Raw genomic sequence first — 23,578 nt, 5'->3', positions numbered from 1 at the left:
CTACACTAGAAGATGATCGATCCACTCACAAATCCAAAAATCCCTCTAGAAGCGAATAAGAACGAAAATCAAAAGTTTCGGTGATATAGATCTAAGATAACTTTCCCCAAAAAGGGAGTTTTATTGAGAAAATCAATAAAACAAACTAGAACAACCAAAGAACAAGCAATTAAACGGAAGGATTTGGGGTTTTCCACCGGAAAATCGGTGGAAGCCCCGGATGTGAAAAGAGTGAGGCGCGGCCAGAGAAAAGAGAGATCACCCAACTAGTTATTATAATATTGATTGTATTAAATAAATTCTGATTTCTGAGGGATGTATATATTCCACATCTTCATTTATAGGGAAAAGATATTCGTATATTGGTATTGTATGAAATAAAACGAAAATCGAACATATAAGCTGTCGTGGTGTAGTGGTTATCACGTTTGCTTTACACGCAAAAGGCCCCCAGTTCGATCCTGGGCGATAGCATTTTTGAGCCTTTAAATCTAATCATGTTGTCAATTCTTTAAAAAAAATTTGCATTATTCGGCAAGCATTTTAAGGCGCATATAAAATATAGTTTCATAATATTTTTTAAAATTTTTATTTGTTGTATAAAAATTTAGACAATAAATATTTTTTTAAAAATCTAATTAATTTATCAAACTATATTTTATGACAGTATTAGAATGTGTTATGAGTTCCATCCCCGAATGTAAAAAATTTGAGGGGACCGAGGTACTGCGACGCAAATGTCGTAACCTCGACAGGATTCGGATGCTTCCAGTTAGCAGCATCGAATAGCATTTCAAGGTATAACCAGTGTTCTAAAAGTCGGCGATTAATCGGGATTAATCGCCGATTAATCGCTGTTCGGTCGGCCACCGTCTCGATTAAGCGTTAATCGGTGAAAAAATCGTTTTTTCTGAAAATCGGGATTAATCGGTCAAAAGTCGGGATTAATCGGAAAAAATCGGTCAAAAATCGGTGAATTTAAAAAAATTTTAAAAAAATGAAATTTTTTTAAAATTTTAAATTTAATTTTAAATAAAATAAAAGGCACAGAAAGACAAAACACATAAATTTTAAATTTGTTTTTATTATGTTTCACTCTTTTAATATTAACTTCCAAACTCTAATTACTTAAATTTGCAATATATATTTCTTAGCAGATTGAATCAAATATATGAGATGATTAGGCTTGTATATGTATATAAAGACATGTTTTGGGTTATAAAAAATCATTACTCTTTTGATTTTATATGATTATAAATTTATACTATATATAATTTTATAAATATATATATATATAATTTAAAAATAATATTAAATTGATTGCGATTAATGATCCGATTAATCACTCCGATTAATCTCCGATTATCCGATTAATCGCTGGACGGTGCCCTCACCAACTAAGTCCGATTCCCGCTTTTTACAACACTGGGTATAACTTGAAATCAAAAAGGTTCGATTGGGTTAATTCTAGATGTATACAACTGTCAAACATACTCCTATCATCCTAAATTAGATGAGCTAATTGATTTTGGGCACGTAATTTAAGGTGCATTGACCGACTAGCTTCGAAATTTATTTTTAAAAATTTTCTTTTATAAATGAAAATTTCATATTTGAAATTTTATTTGCAAAAATAAAATTATAAAAATAAGTAATGTAGTTATGCGATCAATGAATTTTAAAGTTCGTACCCGAAGTCAACGAGCTCATCTCATTTTGGGATGGAGGGAGTATTATATTTGCAACTAGCAAATTTATACAATAATTTCAAGTATAATGGCGATAAGTCCTGAGTGCCATCCAGTCAGCCACAGTTGATTATGCAAACCATCAACTCTAAACCAGACCTATGTGCTTCCCCTGTTTTTCGATCGTACATGTGAAAATTCTTCCTACCTTTTAATCTATCTAACATATCTTTTTGACATTTACATGATTCCTTAATCTATACCGTACTTGGGAGTAAAATATACTCATGAGTGTTTCAGGTTATTCAGGCAAATAGATTTTAAAATGCACCGAATATACACACTTAAACAGAGGGATATCTGATATTGAACATTAATCACAAACAAATTTTTTTATAAGAGCAGTGTTGAGCAGGGAAAAAAAATACAGTTAAATTTTTTAAAACAATAATGTTGAGACAACGAAAACTATTACGTTATTGATAATAAAAATATACTATTTACATTATATTGGAATAAGAAAAAGATATTATTTTAATGAGAATATTACTTATTAATTATTACTTGAACAGGATATGGCCGTGTTTGGAAGTTAGAGGTTTGAGGTAAAATTAGAGATTTTGGATGTTTCAGAGGTTTACCATTTCAATCCGCTAATATTAGTGTTTGATAGTTTGGAGAATAAAATTGAGATTATGACTCATAAAGCTAATTTTCAAAAAGTTATTTTGAGGAGATTTTTGAGTTATCAATCTTGATATATGTTATAAAAGCCTAATCAAACAGCTATTTACTAAACAATTTTACAAGAAACCGTTAATTCAATCCGCTTTTCAAAATAACTATTTCAATCAGCTAGTCAAAACTTCTAAATCAATCCGATAACTAACCGCTTACCACTAATTCACAAATAATACCATAATTAATCAAAGTTCAACCGTATTCAAAAATTTTCTTAAATGACATGACACAAGCACTGTTTGTAATTTGTGGACACATGTATATACATGCGGATTTCATATTATTTTTATAAAAATTACCGCTTAAGTTGAGAAAATTTCAAGATATTTTTTGGGATATCTAATATTTTTTTTTATTAAATAGGTGATAAATTGCCTCTGATATCTTGATGATTTCTATGTTGGCAAAATACAAATATAACAAGTGGAGTAGTTTACTACTCATATTTTTAGATTTGAACAAGAGCAGAGGTTGAGAATTTTGATTTTACCAACCCCGGTCCAGATTCCCCCAATCTTAGAATTCTATCCAGGGCTCAGAACAAATCTTCTAGTCTCAGATGGTGTCATTGTCACAAGGCTACTTTTATTTAAATGATTGGTAAAACAAAGAGGTTAATAAAATACTATTCCAACGACTAGTTGAACTATACTACAAAGAATAGGCAAAACCCACGAAGCTGGCTTCACCAGCTGTACAAATACACATTCACTATATAAACCATCAAGTCCTTGTTATCATATTCATATTCAGTCTTTCTTCTCATAGCTTCCGTCTTGCATATCAGCTTTAATTTTGTACAAATTTCTGCAAACTCGAAATGTGTGGAGGTGCAATACTCCGTGATCTCATTCCTCGGAACATCAGCCGCCGTGTCTCCTCCGCGGACATCTGGCCCTCCTCTTCTTCCACCACTAAACTCGATGATTTCGACTCCGACTTCAATGACTTCTGTCAAGAGCAGCCACACTACACTCTCAAAAGATCTCATCATCCCTACACAGGTAACTATCTGAATCCGAATCCAAAAATCATCGTTTAAAATTTCTCTATGATTTCAAAAAAAAAAAAATACATTGTCAAAATCAATATAAATGAGAAAGTTGTTAAGATAGATTAATATTTTATAGTTTAATCTTATCAAGACATATAAACACAAAATGCATTTAAAAAATCCTGGTTCCGCCACTGCACAGACACGGAACTCACATTATGTCCAGTTTCTAACGGGACTTGTGTTTGTTTATTCAGGTGAAGAGCACCACGAAAACACCGTAAAAAAACAGCGAAAAAATCTCTACAGGGGAATAAGGCAGCGTCCCTGGGGCAAATGGGCAGCTGAGATCCGAGACCCGAGAAAAGGAGTCCGAGTCTGGCTGGGTACATATAACACAGCTGAAGAAGCCGCAAGAGCCTACGACAGAGAAGCTCGCAAAATTCGAGGAAAGAAAGCCAAAGTGAACTTCCCGAATGAAGACACCAATGACCATGAAGTTCATTTCTCTGATTCTAACAAAAAATTCACACCGGAACTAAAACAAGAGGTGAAAGAAGAGGAGAGTGTGGAGAGTAATCACAAGGAAGAATTAGATGAAGTGAAGAAGCTTTCTGAGGAGCTCATGGCTTATGAGGTGTACATGAAATTTTATGATATTCCGTATCTTGATGGAACTGTGGAAGCTCAAGTGAATGAGGTACAAGAAGTGGTGGTTGATTGTGAGTTGATGAATCTCTGGAGCTTTGACGATGTCGTTTGAGGTTTGGACATGGTGGTTTTGTTGTTGTCTGCACTGGTTTCATAACTGGAAACAGGATTCTTGTTTCAATGTTGTTTATAATTTCGTTTTGATTAATTTTATTTATTCTATTCAGTAATTGTATATACGCAATTTTTGAAATAAATTATGGAGTTTGTTTTTCACCTGATTTTTTTTTTTTTTTTTTGTAGTATGGTTCTAAACTTAACGATCTGTTCTAATATGTCTGATTAGGTCAGAATTGAATGTTTATTTCCTTTAACTTCCATATTTGGTGAGAATCAAATTTATGAGTACATAACTTGGAGTTGTATTCATTCTAAAACTTTTGATTGGAAGAATCAAACTTATAACTTATCTTGCATTGACAGAGGATTAATTATTATTAATAAAATATTAAGTATATACTATTGTTCTAAGATGTTAGTCAATTTGCTAAATTTGTTTTGCAAACGTCTCCGTTTTGTGGTTTAATGACATCAGTTGTCGTTTTAATGTGTCAAAAGCTGAACCAGAATGCTCATGATTTCTATTTAGAAGTTCAGCCGTATCTGATTTTTTTTGTTCGACAAAAAAATTTGCAATAGATTTGCAAATTAAACAAGTACAAAGCAATATAAAGAAAAGAAATAAAGAAGTACTCTGCGGGACATTGGACTTGGAGAAGAACTAGAAATTGTGAGAAAGTATGGTGGGCGCTGCTGGTTTTTGAAGATTGGTGAGACACCCACAGAAACCACTTGGCGTGTGAAGTTTGATTGGTATGGATAGCGTCTTCAGTTTTTCTGTATTTAGGTCTTCTAGAATTAGATTCAATTTATCATAATATGATATATCAACGGAACTAAAAAAATTGAACTGTATCATATAATTTTGACATGGTTCGGTTTTATTTTTTGCAATTTCAGTCCGTTAAAATTTTTATCCGTATCATTTTAAATTTTGATTATGCTGATAGCCAAATTTAGCTAGATTTTTAGTAGGTCGGGTATATATCTGACTGGAGTAAGCACGTGCGAATTAGATTGAGCCCTGTATATACGTGATGCAGGGGAGTCTTTAGTGACAATAGAGGGGCGCAGCCATAATGAAAGTGTTCGTTTTTTTGTTTTTTTTGACAAGTGTTCGTTGATAGGATGAAATTGCGAGAGGTGACTCCATATTGACATGGGAGACGTTTTCAGGTCTGGTTCTAAATAAATGATGTCTTGGCAAATTATGGTACAGAGAAGGCTCTTTCACGAGGAGAGTATGTTGTTACCCTTTGAAAAAAATAGAGAGATCTTCTTTCCGTAAAATATGAAGACCTCGGCATCCGAAAGCTCATCCGGCGTGATCTACGATTCTCGATCACGTAGTATGTCGGCTTGTCCTCTGTAAATATACATGCTTTGCCACATAGATGACAGCTGTAGCCAGCTGTAGTTAGTTATTTCCCGCCAATAATTCAGTTAGTTAGTTTAGCCTACAGCTTGTATATATGTAGCTCTAGTCTTCATTTCACAGTAATGTACACTTTACATTCTTATGCAATATACAGCTTTAGTCTTCTTCTACAAGATTTCTCTTTAGCAAATGCATGTGTTTTCTTGGGATATACAAATACTCAAAAAGGATACAGAGTCTTTGATTTAAAGACATCAACTGTTTCTGTTACTAGAGATGTAGTGTTTGTGGAAAGTCATTTTCCTTTTCACATCATACAAAACAAAGGATCTACTGCTGAGTATTTAGACCAAATTTTTCTTCCCTTGATGACTACACCAAAGCAGATAATTGATGATGACAATATCACTCAGTCAAATGCTCAGATTTCTGATACAAATGATATTTCAGACACAGAACACAACACTGAAGGGTTTGATTCTTTTACTCCTACAGTACACAGTTCTGGTTCCAGTAATAGTAGTTCAGACTCATCTACTCAAAATTCTACTGGTAATTCTCCTTCAAATACTCCTGATACATTTGTACCTAGACAATCCACCAGACAAACAAGACCACCTTCTTATCTCAAGGAATATCAGTGTCATTCTTGTGTATTGACCACTGAGAATGTTCTTAATAAACATTGGTGCAATTTAGTTGCACATGATCAGATTCCTCTTCCCCATTGTACAGCAAAAGCAGACATTCCTGTTGAGCCAGCTAATTATCAAGAAGCATCTAAATCACCACTCTGGATAGAAGCTATGGATAAAGAAATTCAAGCTTTGGAAAACAATAACACTTGGGAGTTAGTTGATTTGCCTAAAGGTAAGAAAGCTATAGGGTGTCGATGGGTCTATAAGACTAAACTCAAATCAGATGGGACATTGGAAAGGTGCAAGGCAAGGTTAGTTGCCAAGGGTTACAATCAAAAGTATGGGGTGAATTACGAAGAAACTTTTTCTCCTGTAGTAAAAATGAGTACAGTGAGGTGTTTGATTACTTTAGCAGCAAGCAAAAAGTGGCAACTTCATCAATGTGATGTCAATAATGCTTTCTTGCATGGAGATCTATTTGAGGAAGTATATATGGTAGTACCAGATGGCATACCTAATCCAGAAGGAAAAGTCTGCAGACTCAGAAAGAGCATTTATGGGTTAAAACAAGCATCTAGAAGATGGTTTGCTAAACTAACTATGGAACTGATTATGCAAGGATTTAAGCAGTCGAAAAACGATTATAGTTTGTTCATTTCTAAGACAGAAGCTGGAATGACTGTGGTAGCTGTTTATGTTGATGATATCATCATCACAGGGGACAATGTTGCTAAGATTGCAGAGGTAAAAGCACATTTAGATAAGGTTTTTAGCATCAAGGACTTGGGATTATTGCATTACTTTCTGGGTATTGAGATCATGTATTTGCCTGATGGAATAGTGTTATCACAGAAGAAATTCACTAAGGAATTATTGCATGATTGTCCTTATGATCTTACAAAGAAAGCAGTCACACCACTTCCTTTATCTTTGAAATTATCAGCAGAAGAAGGAAGTTTGTTGTCAGATCCAGAAGAGTACAGATCTTTTGTGGGAAAATTGAATTTCCTTACAAACACAAGACCAGACCTGAGTTATTCAGTTCAGATTTTGAGTCAATATATGCAGCAGCCTAGAACATCACACTTGGATGCCTTACAGCACACACTCAGATATATTTCTCAGACAGCAGGTCAAGGTATTCTACTTAATGCAGCAAGTGAGTTAACATTACAGGCGTTTTCTGACTCAAACTGGGCATCATGTCCAGATTCAAGACGTTCGATTACTGGTTATATGTTGCTTTTTGGTCAGTCACCTATTACATGGAGATCTAAGAAGCAAAGTACTGTTTCAAGATCATCATCAGAGGCTGAGTACAGAGCCATGGCAGCAGCAGCCTCTGAGGTTGTTTGGACAGTCAGATTGCTAAATGAACTAGGTGTTGACAATTTAAAACCAGTAACATTACACTGTGATAACCAATCTGCACTGCATATAGCAAGAAATCCAGTGTTTCATGAAAGAACCAAGCCCATAGAAGTGGATTGTCACTTTACAAGAGATAAAGTAATGGAAGGATTATTGCAACTCACATACTTGCCTACAAAGTTACAATTAGCAGATTTATTTACAAAGACTATTCCTTCTCCACAGTTGAGTAATTTACTCTCCAAGTTGGGAATCTATGCTGCTCCTTCATCACCACATATATCCACCAACTTGAGGGAGGCTGTAAATATACATGCTTTGCCACATAGATGACAGCTGTAGCCAGCTGTAGTTAGTTATTTCCCGCCAATAATTCAGTTAGTTAGTTTAGCCTACAGCTTGTATATATGTAGCTCTAGTCTTCATTTCACAGTACTGTACACTTTACATTCTTATGCAATATACAGCTTTAGTCTTCTTCTACAAGATTTCTCTTTAGCAAACAGTTAGATATAGAAAAATAACATCCTCATGCACAAATTTAAAGTGATTTCGATTCTTATTGAAGATTGTCTGGGATTGTATGAAGAACGATCACATATTTAGACCTTGTTGTGGTGGGTTAACCTCGTCGGAAAATTGAAATGATTGTATGTTCTGGTTGTTTAGCGGGAGACTTTACTTTGTATTCTGGGGATATCTTCATCGGGGCAAGGGGTCGTCCTTACACCTTGACTATACCGTATGACTCCTTTCAGATATGAAAATTAGCGGTTAGTGTTAACTCCAATAATTAGTTAACTAGTTTTTAACAGAGTAGAACTCTCCTTACGAGCATATTAGAACCGTCTTGGCGGAAATTTTTGAAAGACGTTAAAAGACCGGTCTACAAGCCACCGCTTTGACTATGGACTTATCTCGAGGAAACCTATTTCTAATTGAATTAGGCACCCTAATCTCCAAAAATTACGTATGACTGATCTTGTATTTATAAATTCACGTACGAAGACATATTGAAGGGTACGTACGGCTTCATCTTATTATACTTTTATTTGTTAGTATAATTCTTACATAATACAATATAATTTATATTATAATATAAATGAGCCGAGTAGAGTTTGGTATTTAACTTGTTGAACCTTATGTGTTGTTCGAAGCGAGTCGAATTCGAACCCTCCATGAACAACTCAAATGATTCAATGTTGTTTTTTTATTTTTTTTTGAGCTCATTTAAAATCTTGATTGAACATCATAATTTTAAAAAGTAGTGATTAAATCCAGTTCATATAATATCAGCAAATGCAAGAAAAAGAACATCCAAAGACAGAAAGTAGAAAAAAGGTTATATTTATTATATTTCTAATGAGCCAGAGTTCGAATTTAACGAGTTCAGATCGTTCTATTACGAATTGAGTTTAAGGAGAAACACTTATAAAACTTGATTTGACTCGGGTTCCTTACTCATTTTGTTCTTCCAATTCAATAATGAACCAAGTCGAGTTGAGTTTCCTAACAAACAATTACGATTTTTTATTACTCTAATACTATATTTGGAATTTAAACTCATCTTACACAAAATTTCATGATTCTCGAATATTAAAAAACTGAAGGAAAAAAAAATCATTCAAACGCTGAATGAAAATCAAGATAAAAACAAAAAAAATGTTACCATTTTCATAACAAAAAAAAACCGTCATTAGTACTTGAATATTATCAAAAGCGGAATTTTCTTATAAACAAAGAGTGAATATGCAATTCAAACTATTAAAAAAAACATTATTAACATATTAGTTCAGACACCATGATGGATCCATAGAAGTTTATAAATAATCATATTTTATTATATTTAGTTATAGTATCATATTGGTTCAGACACCGATTCAAAAAATATAGAAATTATAAATAATTATATTTTAGTTATTATATTGATCTGTTCCGCCCAAAATGGGAATGACCAGCATCCGAATACCCAAAAATAAAAGTAAACACTTGAAAATAATTTCGAGTTTTTTTAAAAAAATAATATAAAGCAATCTGATTCATTTAATTCACCTCTTCACCGGGAGAGAATGATAACAAAAGTAGTTATGTAGTGGGCAAGCAAAGAAGTTGGGCGCCCAGGCCCAAACAAATAAAAACCCTAGACATCCGTGTGACTGTGTGGATAGAGATACACACAGATATAAACCGGAACCATTGGTGTATCTATAATTTTACCACAGGCAGCCAAGTGGTGAGAAAAATGGTGTCACTCAAGCTTCAGAAGCGCCTGGCCTCTAGTGTTCTCAAGTGTGGTAAAGGAAAGGTTTGGCTCGATCCTAATGAAAGCAATGAAATCTCCATGGCCAATTCTCGTAAGCATTTTCAAATTTTTTTTCTTTTCATTTCGAGTTAATTTTTATTGAATATGTGGTATCTAATTTTTGTTACTGGATATAATCGTTGTTTAGATTTAATTATGTTTGTTATTTTACTCGCGTGACAAATTCGTTACTAGGAGATTGAGCCTGAAATTATTGTGTTTTGTGTTGTGTGAGCGATTGGTTGAACAAGAGGAAGTTTGTTTTTATCTCTGAGTACTCGATAAATTGATATGGTTAAGTGACGGGTAGTAGTATGCTGAATATTTTGGCAGAAGATTGTTTTGATGATTAAATAAAGGAATGTTTTTTGTAGAGTGTTTATTAGTGAAAATGTGTAATGTGAGCTGATTTGTTGTAGGCCAGAACATTAGGAAGCTGGTGAAGGATGGGTTTATCATCAGGAAGCCAACTAAGATCCACTCGCGATCTCGTGCACGTAGAATGAAGGAGGCCAAGAGGAAGGGCCGCCATGCTGGATATGGTACACTATTTCTTCCTTGCTATTCCCAAGTTCGAGAGTACCCCGAAAATTATGTGCACACAAACCATTGGTCATGGTATATATTGGAGATACTTTTGTGATGCTAATTCTGTATGTGCCCAGAGTCTAAACAAAACATTAAAATAATAGCTTTAAAACTGAAGTTATTCATCAGAAAATTAGAAATTTGGATATGTGGTGCGTGATAGTTCCAGCAATAATGTTGTAGTCATGTTTGGTAGTGTTTGCTATCATAACATTGATAGCATGCCGTTATTTGTAACATAATATACGTGCAAAGCAATAGATGTCTTAATATCATAGTGGCTGAATATGTTCATTATGGAGCTCAAATCAGGAAGCTAAATTTTCCAGTTTGTGAAAGTAGATCAATTACAATTTTATTTTCCTTTTTTTATTCAGAAGAATGAATAGATGATTCCGGATTTTAATGCATTTTAGTTTCAGGGTAGATTCTATGTGTTTTAGGGAAATGGTAAATTATTTGTTTTGAAGCATTTAGTAAACTTTTGAGAACATTGGTTGAAATAGATTACAGATATGCATTATCTTTCTGTGCAACGGATGTATAAATGCTATTGCTTAACTTGTAAGAATAGGATTGTTGATGATATTATAATTTGGCTAATTAGAAATCTGTTCCACACTTCCACTTGTTGAATAGTTTTCTCTTGTTTAACTAGTGTTTATTTATAGGTAAACGCAGAGGTACAAGAGAGGCTAGGTTACCAACCAAAGTCCTGTGGATGAGGAGAATGCGGGTGCTTAGGCGTTTGCTACGTAAGTATAGGGAAGCCAAGAAGATTGATAAGCATATGTACCATGACATGTACATGAAGGTTAAAGGTAATGTCTACAAAAATAAGCGTGTGCTAATGGAGAGCATCCACAAATCCAAGGCTGAGAAGGCCAGAGAGAAGACTCTTTCAGACCAGTTTGAGGCTAAGAGAGCAAAGAACAAGGCTAGCAGGGAGAGAAAGATTGCTAGAAGGGATGAGCGATTGGCTAAGGTAGATCTTTTTTGATAATCCTAGAGGCTGGAAGTTTGGAAATCAAACACTTGCAATGCACTTTGAAAAATCATATGAAAGATTTGTAAAATATCATGTTTTTGGAAACACATACGTTGATCTGATATATACTTTGTATTTTGTGAATTCTCACAGGGACCTGGGGAAAAAGCACCAGAAGCCCCAGCAGCTGCTGCTGCTCCAGCCTCTCAGGCTCAGTAAGTATTAAAGTATAGACTAAAGTTGCTGGTAAACAAGCATGTAATCTGACCAAACCGCTTTTTTTGTTTGTCTCAGGGTGTCCAAGAAATCAAAGAAGTAAGCATGAGTTTATGAAACTGATATTGGAGGCTTTTCGCCGGATGTTCTTTCTGGAGTACTATTTTTTGAAACCTGTTCCCCCCCTTTTTGCTAAATGCTTATATTTAGATGTAAGGATAATTACATTGTTATTTTGAACCAGTGAATGGTTTGACTCGTACTATTTCTAGTTTTTGCTCTGCATTTTTCTCTTTTCTATCTTAGAAATGTGAATGTGTATATACTCAATTTGACTTGTGGAGAAGTATTTAAATAAGAGGTAATTGCATTTTACTAAGAATAAGAAGTAATTACATTTTACAACCAAAGGAAAACCACAGCTTTACTTCAAAAATAAATGTGTAATAGTAGAACTTAAAAAACTGTAAACTGCATCCTACAACTTTATCGAGGATAGTGATTTAGCATCCTTTCATCAATTTTTCATTAAAATTTGAAACACATTCGTTATTTGATAAAAAAAAAGAAGAAGAAATTATTTGAGAAAAAAATATAAATTTATGTACTTCTCTCCAAAAATAATTTTTTATTTATGAAAAATAAATTTAGTCAAACAACCATCTCTCCTTTGAGGATACATATGTCCGAATTCAAATATCATAATGATATTTTGGATGGCAAAGAAAAAGAATCACTATCATTTTTCCTAATACTTCGTATTTTGTTTTATTTTGACTAATATGATTTATAGTCCTACAACTTTGAATATCTATTCTAAGATATGGTCGAACCCAAAATTTGGACTAACAGAAAATAAATCGTTAATCACTTGACTAAGATAATGTCGAATCCAAAACCTGAACTAAGAGAGAATAAATCGTTAATCACCTAGACTATTCGATCGTACTCCGTATTAATCCTAACTTAAAATTGGAAAATACAATTTTAGACCTTGCTACCCAGAGTTGCAGAAAAGTGCATGGCATAGGCATTAGGCACTAAGAATTTCCGTTGATAGCACCATCACGAAAGATAGTACCGTTGAATGTTGATGCCAAACCCTAAGAATTTCCCGCCAATCCAACCCCGACTGTTAGCATTCCCGCGCTAATCTCATTAATCAAACCCCCCAAATTACTCCCACTCTACTGCACTTTAACACTCAACCCGCGCTAACCAACAAATAACAAAGCTATACGTAGACCTTTACAAACACGCACATTTTCCGATGTCGAACTCGCGCCGGTCGAGCAACGGCCGATCGCCGCTGGTGAATCAACAACGACAGATCACTTCATTTTTCACCAAATCACCTTCTTCCACGCCTTCCCCCTCTTCCATTCTCCCCAAATCGCATTCCAAATTGAACCCTAACCCTAACCCTAAAATTACTTCTAAATTGAGCCCTGCCTCTACTACTACTCCTTCACCTAGTCAGAGTAAACGGAGTAAGCCAGTACTGGTGATTGGTCCCACTCATTCTCCGATTACGCCGCGGAGATTGGTGGATGAGGATGCGGTTGGGAAGAGAGTCAAGGTTTATTGGCCGTTGGATAAGATGTGGTATGAAGGCTGTGTTAAGAGTTTTGATATGGAGAGTGGGAAGCATTTGGTGCAGTATGAGGATTCGGAGGAGGAGCTTTTGGATTTGTCGAAGGAGAAGGTTGAGTGGATTGAGGAGGGGAGTGTTAAGAAGTTTCGGAGGTTGAGGAAAATGTCGGTGGTGGAGGACGAGGAGGAGGAGAAGGTGGAGAGTGGTGGAGATGGGGATGATTCAACGGATGAGGATTGGGGGAAGAATGCGGAGAAAGAAGTTGTTGAGGATGAGGAGGAGAGCATGGAGCTGGATGACGAGGATGAGGAGGGAGGGAGTAGTGTGAAAAAGATGCCGGTTAAGAAATTTGAGTTTAAGAAACGGAAAAATGGGGGAGTAGATGAAGCGAGTTCGTGTAAAAAGAGCAGAAGTGGTGTGGATGTTGGTAGAAACAAATTGATTAATCAAATTAATAATGAAAGTGAGTTACATTGATATCCTTTAGCCTTTTAATAAAATTCCAATTTTGCACGGTTTGGGCTCTAACCATGATGTTAAATTTGGACTTCCATTATGTTGTAGACTATATGATATTCATATTAATTATTGATCAGTCCAAATTTAAACTTCTGCTGGATTTTATGTATATATATCGTTCGTGGCAGCTGTTTCTCTACAAGCATGTCCACTATTTCCCAAGCTTTTCTACTTTAGTTCTGCTAGTACTACCTGTTGTAATATTCTGAGCACACTGCTAATGTTGCTAAGTGAATAGATTTTTGTCGCAGATATAATACTTAAATTTAATGTAAAGATTTACTACCTTTTTTTTCATTGTTTGGTATAGTGGTTCACTTACTTTAATCGGCTGCCTGGTTATACCATGTAGTCTGCCTTGGACGAGTCTTGCTAATGCACCACAAAACTGACATCAATAAAATGAAATCAATTTAAATTCCACTGGCTATGTGATTGACTCAGATGTTTGCAGGTGGAAAGGGATCTGTGCTTTCTGACAAGTGTCCGACGAGTGATGCTGCAGAGAGGTTTGGTATGCGAGAGATGGAGAAGTTCAAGTTCCTTTCAGAGTAAGTCCTTGTCGCATAATCTACTTTTGGCTTTTAGAGTTTACCTCGTTTATGTGTATGTATGTTTTAATCAGGTTGTTCGGGGGCAAACTTTTACCTCGTTTACCCCTCAATTCATTTCCTCTTCTGGTTGCTAAGTGGATAAAAGATGGCTAGTTGTATAGTGTGTACCATTATTGTTTTGATGAATCACTTTTTGTCCCTGGGTTCTATATAGGAATCGCAGGGATGCCAATAAAAGACGTCCTGGAGATGTAAATTATGATCCAAAAACTTTATACTTGCCTCCTCAGTTCCTGAATAGTTTAACAGGAGGTCAGGTAATACTTCTATATGCATAGACATTTTTTTTTTTGTCAATTAGTTGCACAAACACACATATAACTTTTTGCTATGCATCAATAGAAACAATGGTGGGAGTTTAAATCAATGAATATGGACAAGGTCCTATTTTTTAAGGTAATCTGATTTGCCAATAATTCGTGATGTTAAAAAAACTGCTCTCATTCCATTGATTGACATTGAGTTTTTGCTGAAACAGATGGGCAAATTTTATGAGCTGTTTGAGATGGACGCTCATGTTGGTGCGAAAGAACTTGATTTACAATATATGAAGGTATTATTAGGGAAGGAGTTGTAATTAATATGAACATAAGCTGATCGTATAATTTGAAATAGCTTCCCTTTTGAAGGATGATAGTTTGACTACAATATATTTGCTGATGACATTCTGCTTACATTTATACATTTTGATTTTCTTGGCACTAGTACTTGATATACATGTATTTCAATTTTTAGGGAGCTCAGCCTCATTGTGGATTTCCAGAGAAGAATTTCTCAATGTATATTGAAAAACTGGCTCAAAAGGTTGTTAAAATGATTGTACACCTTTCTTGCTATCCTTCTGGTTGAGTTTGCAGCACACTTCTGCAAGATATATATACTGAGTTTGTGGGAGCTTTGCAGGGATACCGGGTTCTTGTTGTGGAACAGACAGAAACTCCTGCACAGCTTGACCTTCGTCGCAAAGAGCAAGGTTCCAAAGATAAGGTACAATTACATATGTGGTCTGTTGACAAAGCTATCAAATTTCTGTTCTTTGTCTGTAATTTATGCTACTTCAAATTATTTACAAACCATTTACACTGGCCTTATAGGTTGTTAAAAGAGAGATATGTGCAGTAGTCACTAAAGGAACATTAACTGAGGGGGAAATGCAGTTGGCAAATCCTGATGCTTCTTACATAATGGCGGTTGCTGAATGCTGCCGATCTTTCTCAAGCGAAGAATGTCGAATATATGGTGTTTGTGTGGTTGATGTTGCTACAAGCAAAATTCTTCTTGGACAGGTTTGTAAAATATAAACGAATTTTAGTTCTACTGGCTAACATCTGAAAATGTTATATTTTAATTGTGAATGTAGATGCGAAGTTGCTTCGCTTATCCAGTTATCCTTACTTGCTCGAAAGTTTTGTATGCTCTGTAGAATGGAAATCAGTTAGACAAATGACTTGCCATATATTTTACAGTTGAAGCAAGATGTTACTTTCTCACTGCAAAACATTTCTTATGGTTATAAACTTTTTTGAATGGATCCATAAACAGCACAAGTTGCGTTCAACCTTCAACCTCCACCCCTTCTCTCCCTTTCTCATAATTGTTCTTTAGGTTGGAAAACCAGCCTTGATACTGTACTTGGCTGTTTACAGATCATGCACTATGTATTTGCAGAGTTCTAGTATAATGACACTTCAGCATTCTCATTTGACTTCACATTTTAGTGTATCATTTACTGTTTATTGCACAAGTCAGCTTTATTTGTGTTCTTCTTTGGCTTGCCATTTATTTGCTAAAGGATGATGTGGCTTAATTAGCTTCTGTTTGGCAGTTCGAGGATGATACAGAGTGCAGTGTTCTGAGCTGTTTACTGACTGAACTCAGGCCTGTTGAAATAATAAAACCTGCTAAGTTGCTTAGCCTAGAAACTGAGAGAGTACTTCAGAGGCATACAAGAAATCCTTTAGTAAATGAGTTGGTCCCTCTCTCACAGTTCTGGGATGCTGAAAGAACTGCCTGTGAAGTCAAGGATATCTACAAGCGTATAAATGGATCACTTTCTCATGCTACTGATTCTTCTGGTAAAGAGAGGGACCTGAACTACCTACCGGAGGTTCTATCTGAGCTTGTGGCTGCAGGTGATAAAGGCATGCATGCACTCTCTGCTCTAGGAGGCACTATTTTCTACCTGAAGCAGGCCTTTCTTGACGAGACTTTGCTTAGGTATGCAACATATGAGGTGCTTCCATGCTCAGGTGGCAGTGATATATCACGAAAACCATATATGATTCTTGATGCTGCTGCATTGGAGAACCTAGAGATATTTGAAAACAGTAGAAACGGAGGTTCTTCAGGGTATGTATGGATGTCTAACATATAAGTCACTTGCGTCAATCTTATCTTAAGAACATACATCACTTTAAATAATCTTATTTCAAGGAGCCTTGTTTTGTGAATGAAGGACATTGTACGCTCAGTTGAACCACTGTATAACAGCATTTGGAAAGAGGTTGCTAAAAACATGGCTTGCACGACCTTTATACCAAATAGATCTGATCAAAGAACGCCAGGATGCAGTTGCAGCCCTGAAGGTAATTTCTAGCTTGTGATTTTACTCTGAACTTTTGATAAAATAAATTTCCTCCTCTTTAGTCTTGAAATTTGTTTTTTAGCATTCAAGAAAGGAAAAACACAGAGATGTGACGCCGATGTTCATTTAGTAATATATTTTTACTATATGAAGTTGGATAGTTATACACAGTTGTAAACAATGTTGAATCAATGTTGGTGGAGCCTGTGTTATTGTTAGGGGTGGAAATTTCGGGTCATGGGTCAGGTTGTCTTATCCGATCCAGTTTTTGGGTCAACCCAAACCTGATCTGTTCAATACCTGATTGAAAATGACCCGAATTGACCCGAAATTTAATTAAAAATATTTATTTTTCTCCCGAAGAATGAAAGCCTGTGATAAATTTTATTTATATAAAATTGTACTTTATTATAAAAATATAAATAATAATTTAATGAGATTATAAGTGGATAAATTTGTCTAAATAATATATAAATATATGACAAATGTATTTAATTAACTAATATAAATTTATATATTATATATAATATATTATATCTACAAATATTTCGTGTCGGGTTCGGGTACACTGGGTCAATCCAAACCCAACCCGAGTTTTTCGGGTAAAATAAACTACCCAACCCGGAATATAAACACCCCGACCCTAATTCATACTTTTTCGAGTCGGGTTAGTGTCAGGTTTTGGGTTGTGTCGGATTTTGCGACCCCTAGTTGGTGTTGGCTTGACTATACCGAATAAAATATCTCTTTGTTTTGATGTTGCGAGATTACTAAAGAAATGATCCTTTACGATCATATGTGGACAAAATTATATTAATTTAATAATTTCAATATTTTGTCAAAACATATTCCCCTTTTACTTCTGTTGGTAGTTGCTCGAACTTCATCATCTTTCATTGTTTGACTTTCCTGCATTTCGTAAATTGCTGCAATATAGTTATCTCAATATGTAACTGTTCTGGATATCACGACATAGAGTACTGTAAGCTTTTGTATTTGCCACATCCTGAACATTCTAATGGTTGCTATAATCAATAGGCTAATCTATCTTCTGCAATTGAATTCCGCAAAGAATTGTCGAGACTACCAGATATGGAACGGTTGCTGGCCCGCATCTTTGCTGGAAGGTAAGCTTAAAGGCAATATCATATTGTTTTGCTTTAGTAAGGTGACTGTATGCTAAAAGGTTGTTTTTATCCGTTGACTTCTTTGAGCAGTGAAGCTTGCGGTAGGAATGCAAATAAAGTGGTTCTATATGAGGATGCTTCAAAAAAACAACTTCAGGAGTTCATATCAGCTCTTCGTGGTTGTGAGTTGATGAACCATGCCTGCTTTATACTTGGTGGCACTCTTGAAAACATTAATTTTGGGCCATTACATCACTTATTAACACCTGGTAAATTTGCAAAACTTTCTCTTATGATAAGACTGTAAGGAAGTGTATTGTCTTCTTTATATTCTGAGTTTCTTCTTAGAGAGCTTATAAAGCGGTTATCTTTGTAGGTAAAGGGCTTCCTAATGTTCAATCCATCTTGAAGCATTTTAAGAATGCATTCGATTGGGTTGATGCCAATAATTCAGGCCGTATAATACCTCGGGAGGGAGCCGATGAGGAGTATGATTCTGCCTGCCAAGCAGTTCAAGGGATTGAATCCAATTTGAACAAACATCTGAAGGAACAGAGAAAAGTTCTTGGAGATACATCAGTAAGAGATCGATGAAAAAAATAAATTCAATATCTATATTTAGAAGTCTGCTCCCTTTTTTATTGTGCCTAAATTAACCATTTCTTTTACAGATAAATTATGTAACCATAGGAAAAGACGCATACCTTTTGGAAGTACCCGAAAGTTTGTCTAGTAGTGTTCCCCGAGATTATGAGTTACAATCCTCCAAAAAGGTGATTAAGATAGTTTTTAAATTACAGTAGATATTTTAATTTGGCAGCCTTAAAATTTTCCTAGTATATGATGTGACTTTTGTGATCCTGATAAAGGAATTTATATTTTAGTAAATACAGATGTTGTAGCTGCATGTTTATAGAAGATTTTTTGTGGTTGTATTTTGAAAATTTTCTGCCTATTTTTAGAGAGAGTTCTCCTCGCTCTGTTTCTTTTAGATTTAATTTCGTTATTCTTTTTTTCCCTTGTATTGCCTTTATGCTTTGCATTTACATATGAGCTCTATTTTCAGCCTGGCCAGACTTTGCCGTTTTCTCTGCACTGCCTCGTCTTTTATCTAACAGTTGGTAGTGACATGCAGGGTGTTTCTCGGTACTGGACTCCGTCTATTAAGAAATTTATAAGAGAGCTTTCTGAAGCTGAATCTGAGAAAGACGCTAAGCTTAAAAGCATTTTACATAGGTTGATAATACGATTTTGTGAGCATCATGATAAATGGAGGCAGTTGGTATCTACTACTGCAGGTACTGTGCCTTGTCATCTGATTATGGAGTTAGAGTAATCTTATGCGTTTCTAATAACGCAAACACTAAATTCTCCTCTACTAATTGATTTTATTAGTTAAAGGAATGTCGATCCTGTTAATGCTTTAGTTAAAAAGGAAAATGTCATCATACAGTATTAGCTTCTCCTTTGTCCTCATTCCTGTTCAGTTTTTACGTGTTTTGTATTCATAATCGTATTAGTAAACTGGAACTGGGTGCTCAACAATTGAAACAGTATCCAGTGTTGAGTATGCAATTTTTGTCGATGAAGAGACCATAGATATATTGTACGCTTAGGTTTATGTGTCAGGCCTGCCATTGTAAACCATGTTCTTTTTAGTACAACATATGCTGAATGCGACAATATTTTTTTAGAAATCATCTTGCTTGCTCTATCAAATATTGAAGGCCACTTGTCTAGCTGCAGTAAATTTAGAAAACTGATATTTCTAGTAGCTCACATGGTGGAAGCTGTTTTTACATTTTTCAGAACTTGACGTGTTAATAAGTTTGGCAATCGCAAGTGATTACTACGAAGGACCGACCTGCCAACCAACTATCACTGGATTATCTAATTCAGATGAAGTCCCACACCTTGCTGCTAGAAATTTAGGGCATCCTGTTCTCAGAAGTGAATCTCTAGGCAAGGGTACCTTTGTCCCTAATGATGTAAATATTGGAGGTCCTGATTGTGCGAGCTTCATCCTGCTTACTGGTCCTAACATGGGTGGAAAATCAACCTTCCTACGCCAAGTCTGCCTGGCAGTAATATTAGCCCAAGTTAGTTCTTGTTCTAGCGGTTGAATTTCAGTTTAAGATTTTATCTGTATATTCACCTCATCCATTTCCTAGGTTGGAGCATATGTCCCTGCAGAAAGGTTTAATATGTCTCCTGTTGATTGCATTTATGTTCGGATGGGTGCAAAAGATCACATAATGGCTGGCCAAAGTACATTTTTAACAGAGCTCGTAGAAACCTCATCAATGCTGGTGAGATTTCTTTTGATCTATAAATTTGACTGTAAATAAATTATTATGCGCTCTCAGAAAGCAAAGAGATTTGGTGATCTGATATTGAAATTTAAGAAGCAAGAACAGATTAGTCTAAGCAAGCAATATAAGCTTTGTGAAAATTATCTTATCCAAATATCTGGCCGTCCTCATATCTTATCATGTTTTATTAGTAAAAAGTAATATTAAATTTCACATCTAGAAAGAAAATAAATTAATCTATACAAATAAAATAAATATCTTAACCGAAATCTTTACCCGTCAAGTTTTCTACTATGTGACATCTGATGTATTGAATTGACTTGCTTGGACACTTTGTTTCTTAATTTAGTCGTCTGCGACCCGCAATTCACTTGTGGCTTTGGATGAGCTTGGAAGAGGGACATCAACTTCAGATGGACAAGCCATAGCGTATGTGCAAGAATAAGAACTATACATGATCTGCTTTCGTAAACAGTGTAACATTATTGTTTCTCCCACTACTTGGTTCTTACTGTTCATAATTTTTGGGCATGTGCTTTATTTTCAGTGAATCAGTTCTTCAACATTTTGTCAATAAGGTACGCTGTCGAGGGATGTTTTCTACTCACTATCATCGGTTAGCTCTATCCAACCACAATGATCCAAAGGTAAAATTCTACTCTTATTTTTTTCTTTCCTTGTCAAACATATCGTTTTATTTAATCTTAGGGATTTCACCCGGATGGTTTTAGTTCTCTGATTTCTAACTACTGTTATGTCATCAAGAGAGTTTACTTTAATGAGGTTAGGCATGGTTATAAACTGGATCCTACAAATGAACTGTAGTGGTTAAGTTTTATTTATGATAAAATTTGATGATTATGTTGTGAAAGTCAAATTTGCAAGAACTATGTACAATATTTACCTTCCTCCTTTTTCGTTGACAGGTCTCCCTTTGTCACATGGCATGCCAAGTAGGAGAAGTCCAAGGCCTGGAGGAGGTGACCTTTCTATACAAGTTGACTCTTGGTGCATGTCCTAAAAGTTACGGCGTCAATGTTGCGAGGATAGCTGGTAAGCGTGCTCAACAATATATTATAAATTATAGATTGCTTATCTTCTCTACAATTTAATTGCTTGTCACATTGAAGAAAGTCATACCCTGAGGCATAGGAGTGGATTATTGAGTGCTGCCATATATATATATTGAGTTCACATTTAAAATGAGATTAGTTTAAGATTTTGTCTCCATTGTAATGTTCTCTTAAGATACCTTAAAACCTTTTAGTATTACGACTAGACTTGTCAACTAGACAGTTCTAAATTTTGCTTCATTCATGATAAGAATAAATTATTTCTCAATTTTGCTTTATAATAAAGTTGAAGTCGAAGTACAGCACTTTGTTTATATCTGGTTAATTTCTGACGATATCTTGCCATTTTCCCAAATATGAAATAACTATCATGATTGCAGGACTACCTGTCGCTGTACTAAAAAGAGCAGTGACCAAGTCACAAGATTTTGAAGGAATGTACGGTAAACAAGGAAAGCAGTTTGATACTTCCAATGGAAGTTGGGAAGATAATTTATTAATCTTTATCCGGAATTTGATTAATTTATCGGCAGAGAAGAATTGCAATGAGGGTGGTGTAGCTAACACGTTAGGTGAGCTGCAGCATAGAGCAAGGATACTTCTGGAACAGAGTTAGAGTATCCTCAGTCTCCTCTGGCATCCTGATAGCTGCAACGCCTCTTACCATGACTGCCTATATGGCTATATACATCTATTCTGATACTAATAAAAACATGTGTTTCAGTGGTTAAGGCGGGGATGTAATAGTGTAAATATATTATGTTCATTTTGCATTAGAGAATTTTAGAGAACTGTTGTAATTAAAAACTGGAACGACACTGCACTAATCACCTTTTAGTGAAGGTGACACCACATTTTGGTTTACATGTAACGCATTTAGGGAAGAAAAATGTGAAAGATTCCAATTTATCTCATGTACGGGAGAATCTATATGCTCATACGTCATCAACCATTTAAGAAATAAAAAAATAAATATATATTCATAATTCATGTCAGTGTTGTAAAAAGCGGGAATCGGATTTAATCGGTGATTAATCAGAGATTTAATCAATTCGGCGAAATATGGAACAAAAATTAATAGATGAGAGATGATTAATCGTGATTAATCATCAAATTTTAAAACAGACATGGATTAATAAATGATTAATCGTGATTAATCATTAAATTTTAAAACAGACATCTATGTACGTAATTCGCTAGATAGAATGGGCATAATTTTGTAACATAAATCATTTCTGTTTTTATTTATTTTGCTAAATATATGTCATTTTGTTTCCCGGTACTATTTCGCAGTTTGCTAATTTGCACTTATATAAAAGAAGGGATAAAAAGTTCGGTTTCACTCTTATTTAAAAAAATTCATCCGAGTTAAAATTGAGTTGAACAGAAGGTGGATCAAGTTCCAAAAAAAAGTTTTATTAAAAAAGAAAATACAGAAAATGTTAAATTAGAGAACATAAAGTAATAATCATCAATATACTTATATAAAGGAGAAGCGAGAGGCGTGTAGGTGTCGCCTCTCACATCGCTCCGTTATATTTTTCAAATTTTCTAGAATTTTTGGATGAAAAATATCAAAAATTAGAACTACCTTTTTTAGTTCCGAATATATTAGAAGTAAGTTTCAGAATCTGATTTTGTTTTAGATTATTTATGGAATATAGTAGCTTGAAAGTTTTAATTTGATTTTGTTTCAGATTATTTAATTATGGGAAAAAAGATTTATGGAATATAGTAGTTTGAAAATTTTAATCTGATTTTGTTTCAAATTATTTAATTATGGGAAAGAGTAGCACACAAGTTTCTCTGCACCTATAAATACCCCTATAGGTTGGATCGTCTAAACACAACCTCCTCTCTCGCAATACCACAACCATATACTTATATAAAAGAGAAGCGAGGGGCATGTAGTTGGCGCCTCTCACATCGCTCCGTTCTATTTTTTTAATTTTCCAGAATTTTTGGATGAAAAATATCAAAAATTAGAACTATCTTTTTTAGTTTCGGATATATTAGAAGCAAGTTTCTGATTCTGATTTTGTTTTGGATTATTTATGGAATATAGTAGCTTGAAAGTTTT

General features: G+C 34.9%; 3 protein-coding genes and 1 non-coding gene across 4 annotated transcripts; all 4 read left to right on the top strand.

Annotated features, from left to right (window-relative positions):
• Window positions 1-401: 401 nt before the first annotated feature.
• TRNAV-UAC (transfer RNA valine (anticodon UAC)) lies at window positions 402-474 on the top strand. The gene has a single exon. It is a non-coding gene; the product is annotated as a tRNA-Val (tRNA).
• Window positions 475-3,048: 2,574 nt separating this feature from the next.
• On the top strand, window positions 3,049-4,350 carry LOC108220671 (ethylene-responsive transcription factor ERF071). The gene is made up of 2 exons (XM_017394511.2): window positions 3,049-3,433; window positions 3,681-4,350. Exons 1-2 carry the CDS (start codon window positions 3,250-3,252, stop codon window positions 4,184-4,186), a joined length of 690 nt encoding a protein of 229 aa, XP_017250000.1. The 5' UTR covers window positions 3,049-3,249; the 3' UTR covers window positions 4,187-4,350.
• A 5,349-nt stretch (window positions 4,351-9,699) lies between these two features.
• Window positions 9,700-11,960, top strand: LOC108223220 (large ribosomal subunit protein eL19x). The gene is made up of 5 exons (XM_017397358.2): window positions 9,700-9,935; window positions 10,303-10,425; window positions 11,143-11,456; window positions 11,613-11,674; window positions 11,754-11,960. The coding sequence occupies exons 1-5, from the start codon at window positions 9,824-9,826 to the stop codon at window positions 11,776-11,778; spliced, it is 636 nt and encodes a 211-aa protein (XP_017252847.1). The 5' UTR covers window positions 9,700-9,823; the 3' UTR covers window positions 11,779-11,960.
• Window positions 11,961-12,683: 723 nt separating this feature from the next.
• LOC108223219 (DNA mismatch repair protein MSH6) lies at window positions 12,684-22,398 on the top strand. Its single transcript, XM_017397357.2, has 21 exons — window positions 12,684-13,732; window positions 14,243-14,339; window positions 14,557-14,659; window positions 14,745-14,798; window positions 14,881-14,955; window positions 15,138-15,206; window positions 15,306-15,389; window positions 15,497-15,688; window positions 16,228-16,751; window positions 16,858-16,987; window positions 18,025-18,113; window positions 18,204-18,382; window positions 18,490-18,692; window positions 18,785-18,886; window positions 19,249-19,411; window positions 19,923-20,212; window positions 20,285-20,422; window positions 20,775-20,854; window positions 20,973-21,072; window positions 21,352-21,478; window positions 21,879-22,398. The coding sequence occupies exons 1-21, from the start codon at window positions 12,946-12,948 to the stop codon at window positions 22,112-22,114; spliced, it is 3,822 nt and encodes a 1,273-aa protein (XP_017252846.1). The 5' UTR covers window positions 12,684-12,945; the 3' UTR covers window positions 22,115-22,398.
• Window positions 22,399-23,578: the final 1,180 nt, after the last annotated feature.

This window comes from Daucus carota, chromosome 5, assembly GCF_001625215.2.
Source record: "Daucus carota subsp. sativus chromosome 5, DH1 v3.0, whole genome shotgun sequence".
In the NCBI taxonomy this organism is placed as follows: domain Eukaryota; kingdom Viridiplantae; phylum Streptophyta; class Magnoliopsida; order Apiales; family Apiaceae; genus Daucus; species Daucus carota.
Note: the sequence above shows the minus strand (reverse complement) of the source record. Positions and strands in the feature narration are given on the sequence as shown.

What these genes read in the sequence shown, in the direction of transcription:
- LOC108223220 (XM_017397358.2), top strand. Translation starts at nt 9,824, where the DNA reads ATGGTGTCACTCAAGCTTCAGAAGCGCCTGGCCTCTAGTGTTCTCAAG. An exon ending in AATCTCCATGGCCAATTCTC is followed by an intron (nt 9,936 to 10,302) that starts GTAAGCATTTTC and finishes GATTTGTTGTAG; the next exon opens with GCCAGAACATTAGGAAGCTG. An exon ending in GGGATGAGCGATTGGCTAAG is followed by an intron (nt 11,457 to 11,612) that starts GTAGATCTTTTT and finishes GAATTCTCACAG; the next exon opens with GGACCTGGGGAAAAAGCACC.
- LOC108223219 (XM_017397357.2), top strand. Translation starts at nt 12,946, where the DNA reads ATGTCGAACTCGCGCCGGTCGAGCAACGGCCGATCGCCGCTGGTGAAT. An exon ending in AGCAAGGTTCCAAAGATAAG is followed by an intron (nt 15,390 to 15,496) that starts GTACAATTACAT and finishes CTGGCCTTATAG; the next exon opens with GTTGTTAAAAGAGAGATATG. An exon ending in ACATCACTTATTAACACCTG is followed by an intron (nt 18,383 to 18,489) that starts GTAAATTTGCAA and finishes TTATCTTTGTAG; the next exon opens with GTAAAGGGCTTCCTAATGTT.
- LOC108220671 (XM_017394511.2), top strand. Translation starts at nt 3,250, where the DNA reads ATGTGTGGAGGTGCAATACTCCGTGATCTCATTCCTCGGAACATCAGC. An exon ending in ATCTCATCATCCCTACACAG is followed by an intron (nt 3,434 to 3,680) that starts GTAACTATCTGA and finishes TTGTTTATTCAG; the next exon opens with GTGAAGAGCACCACGAAAAC.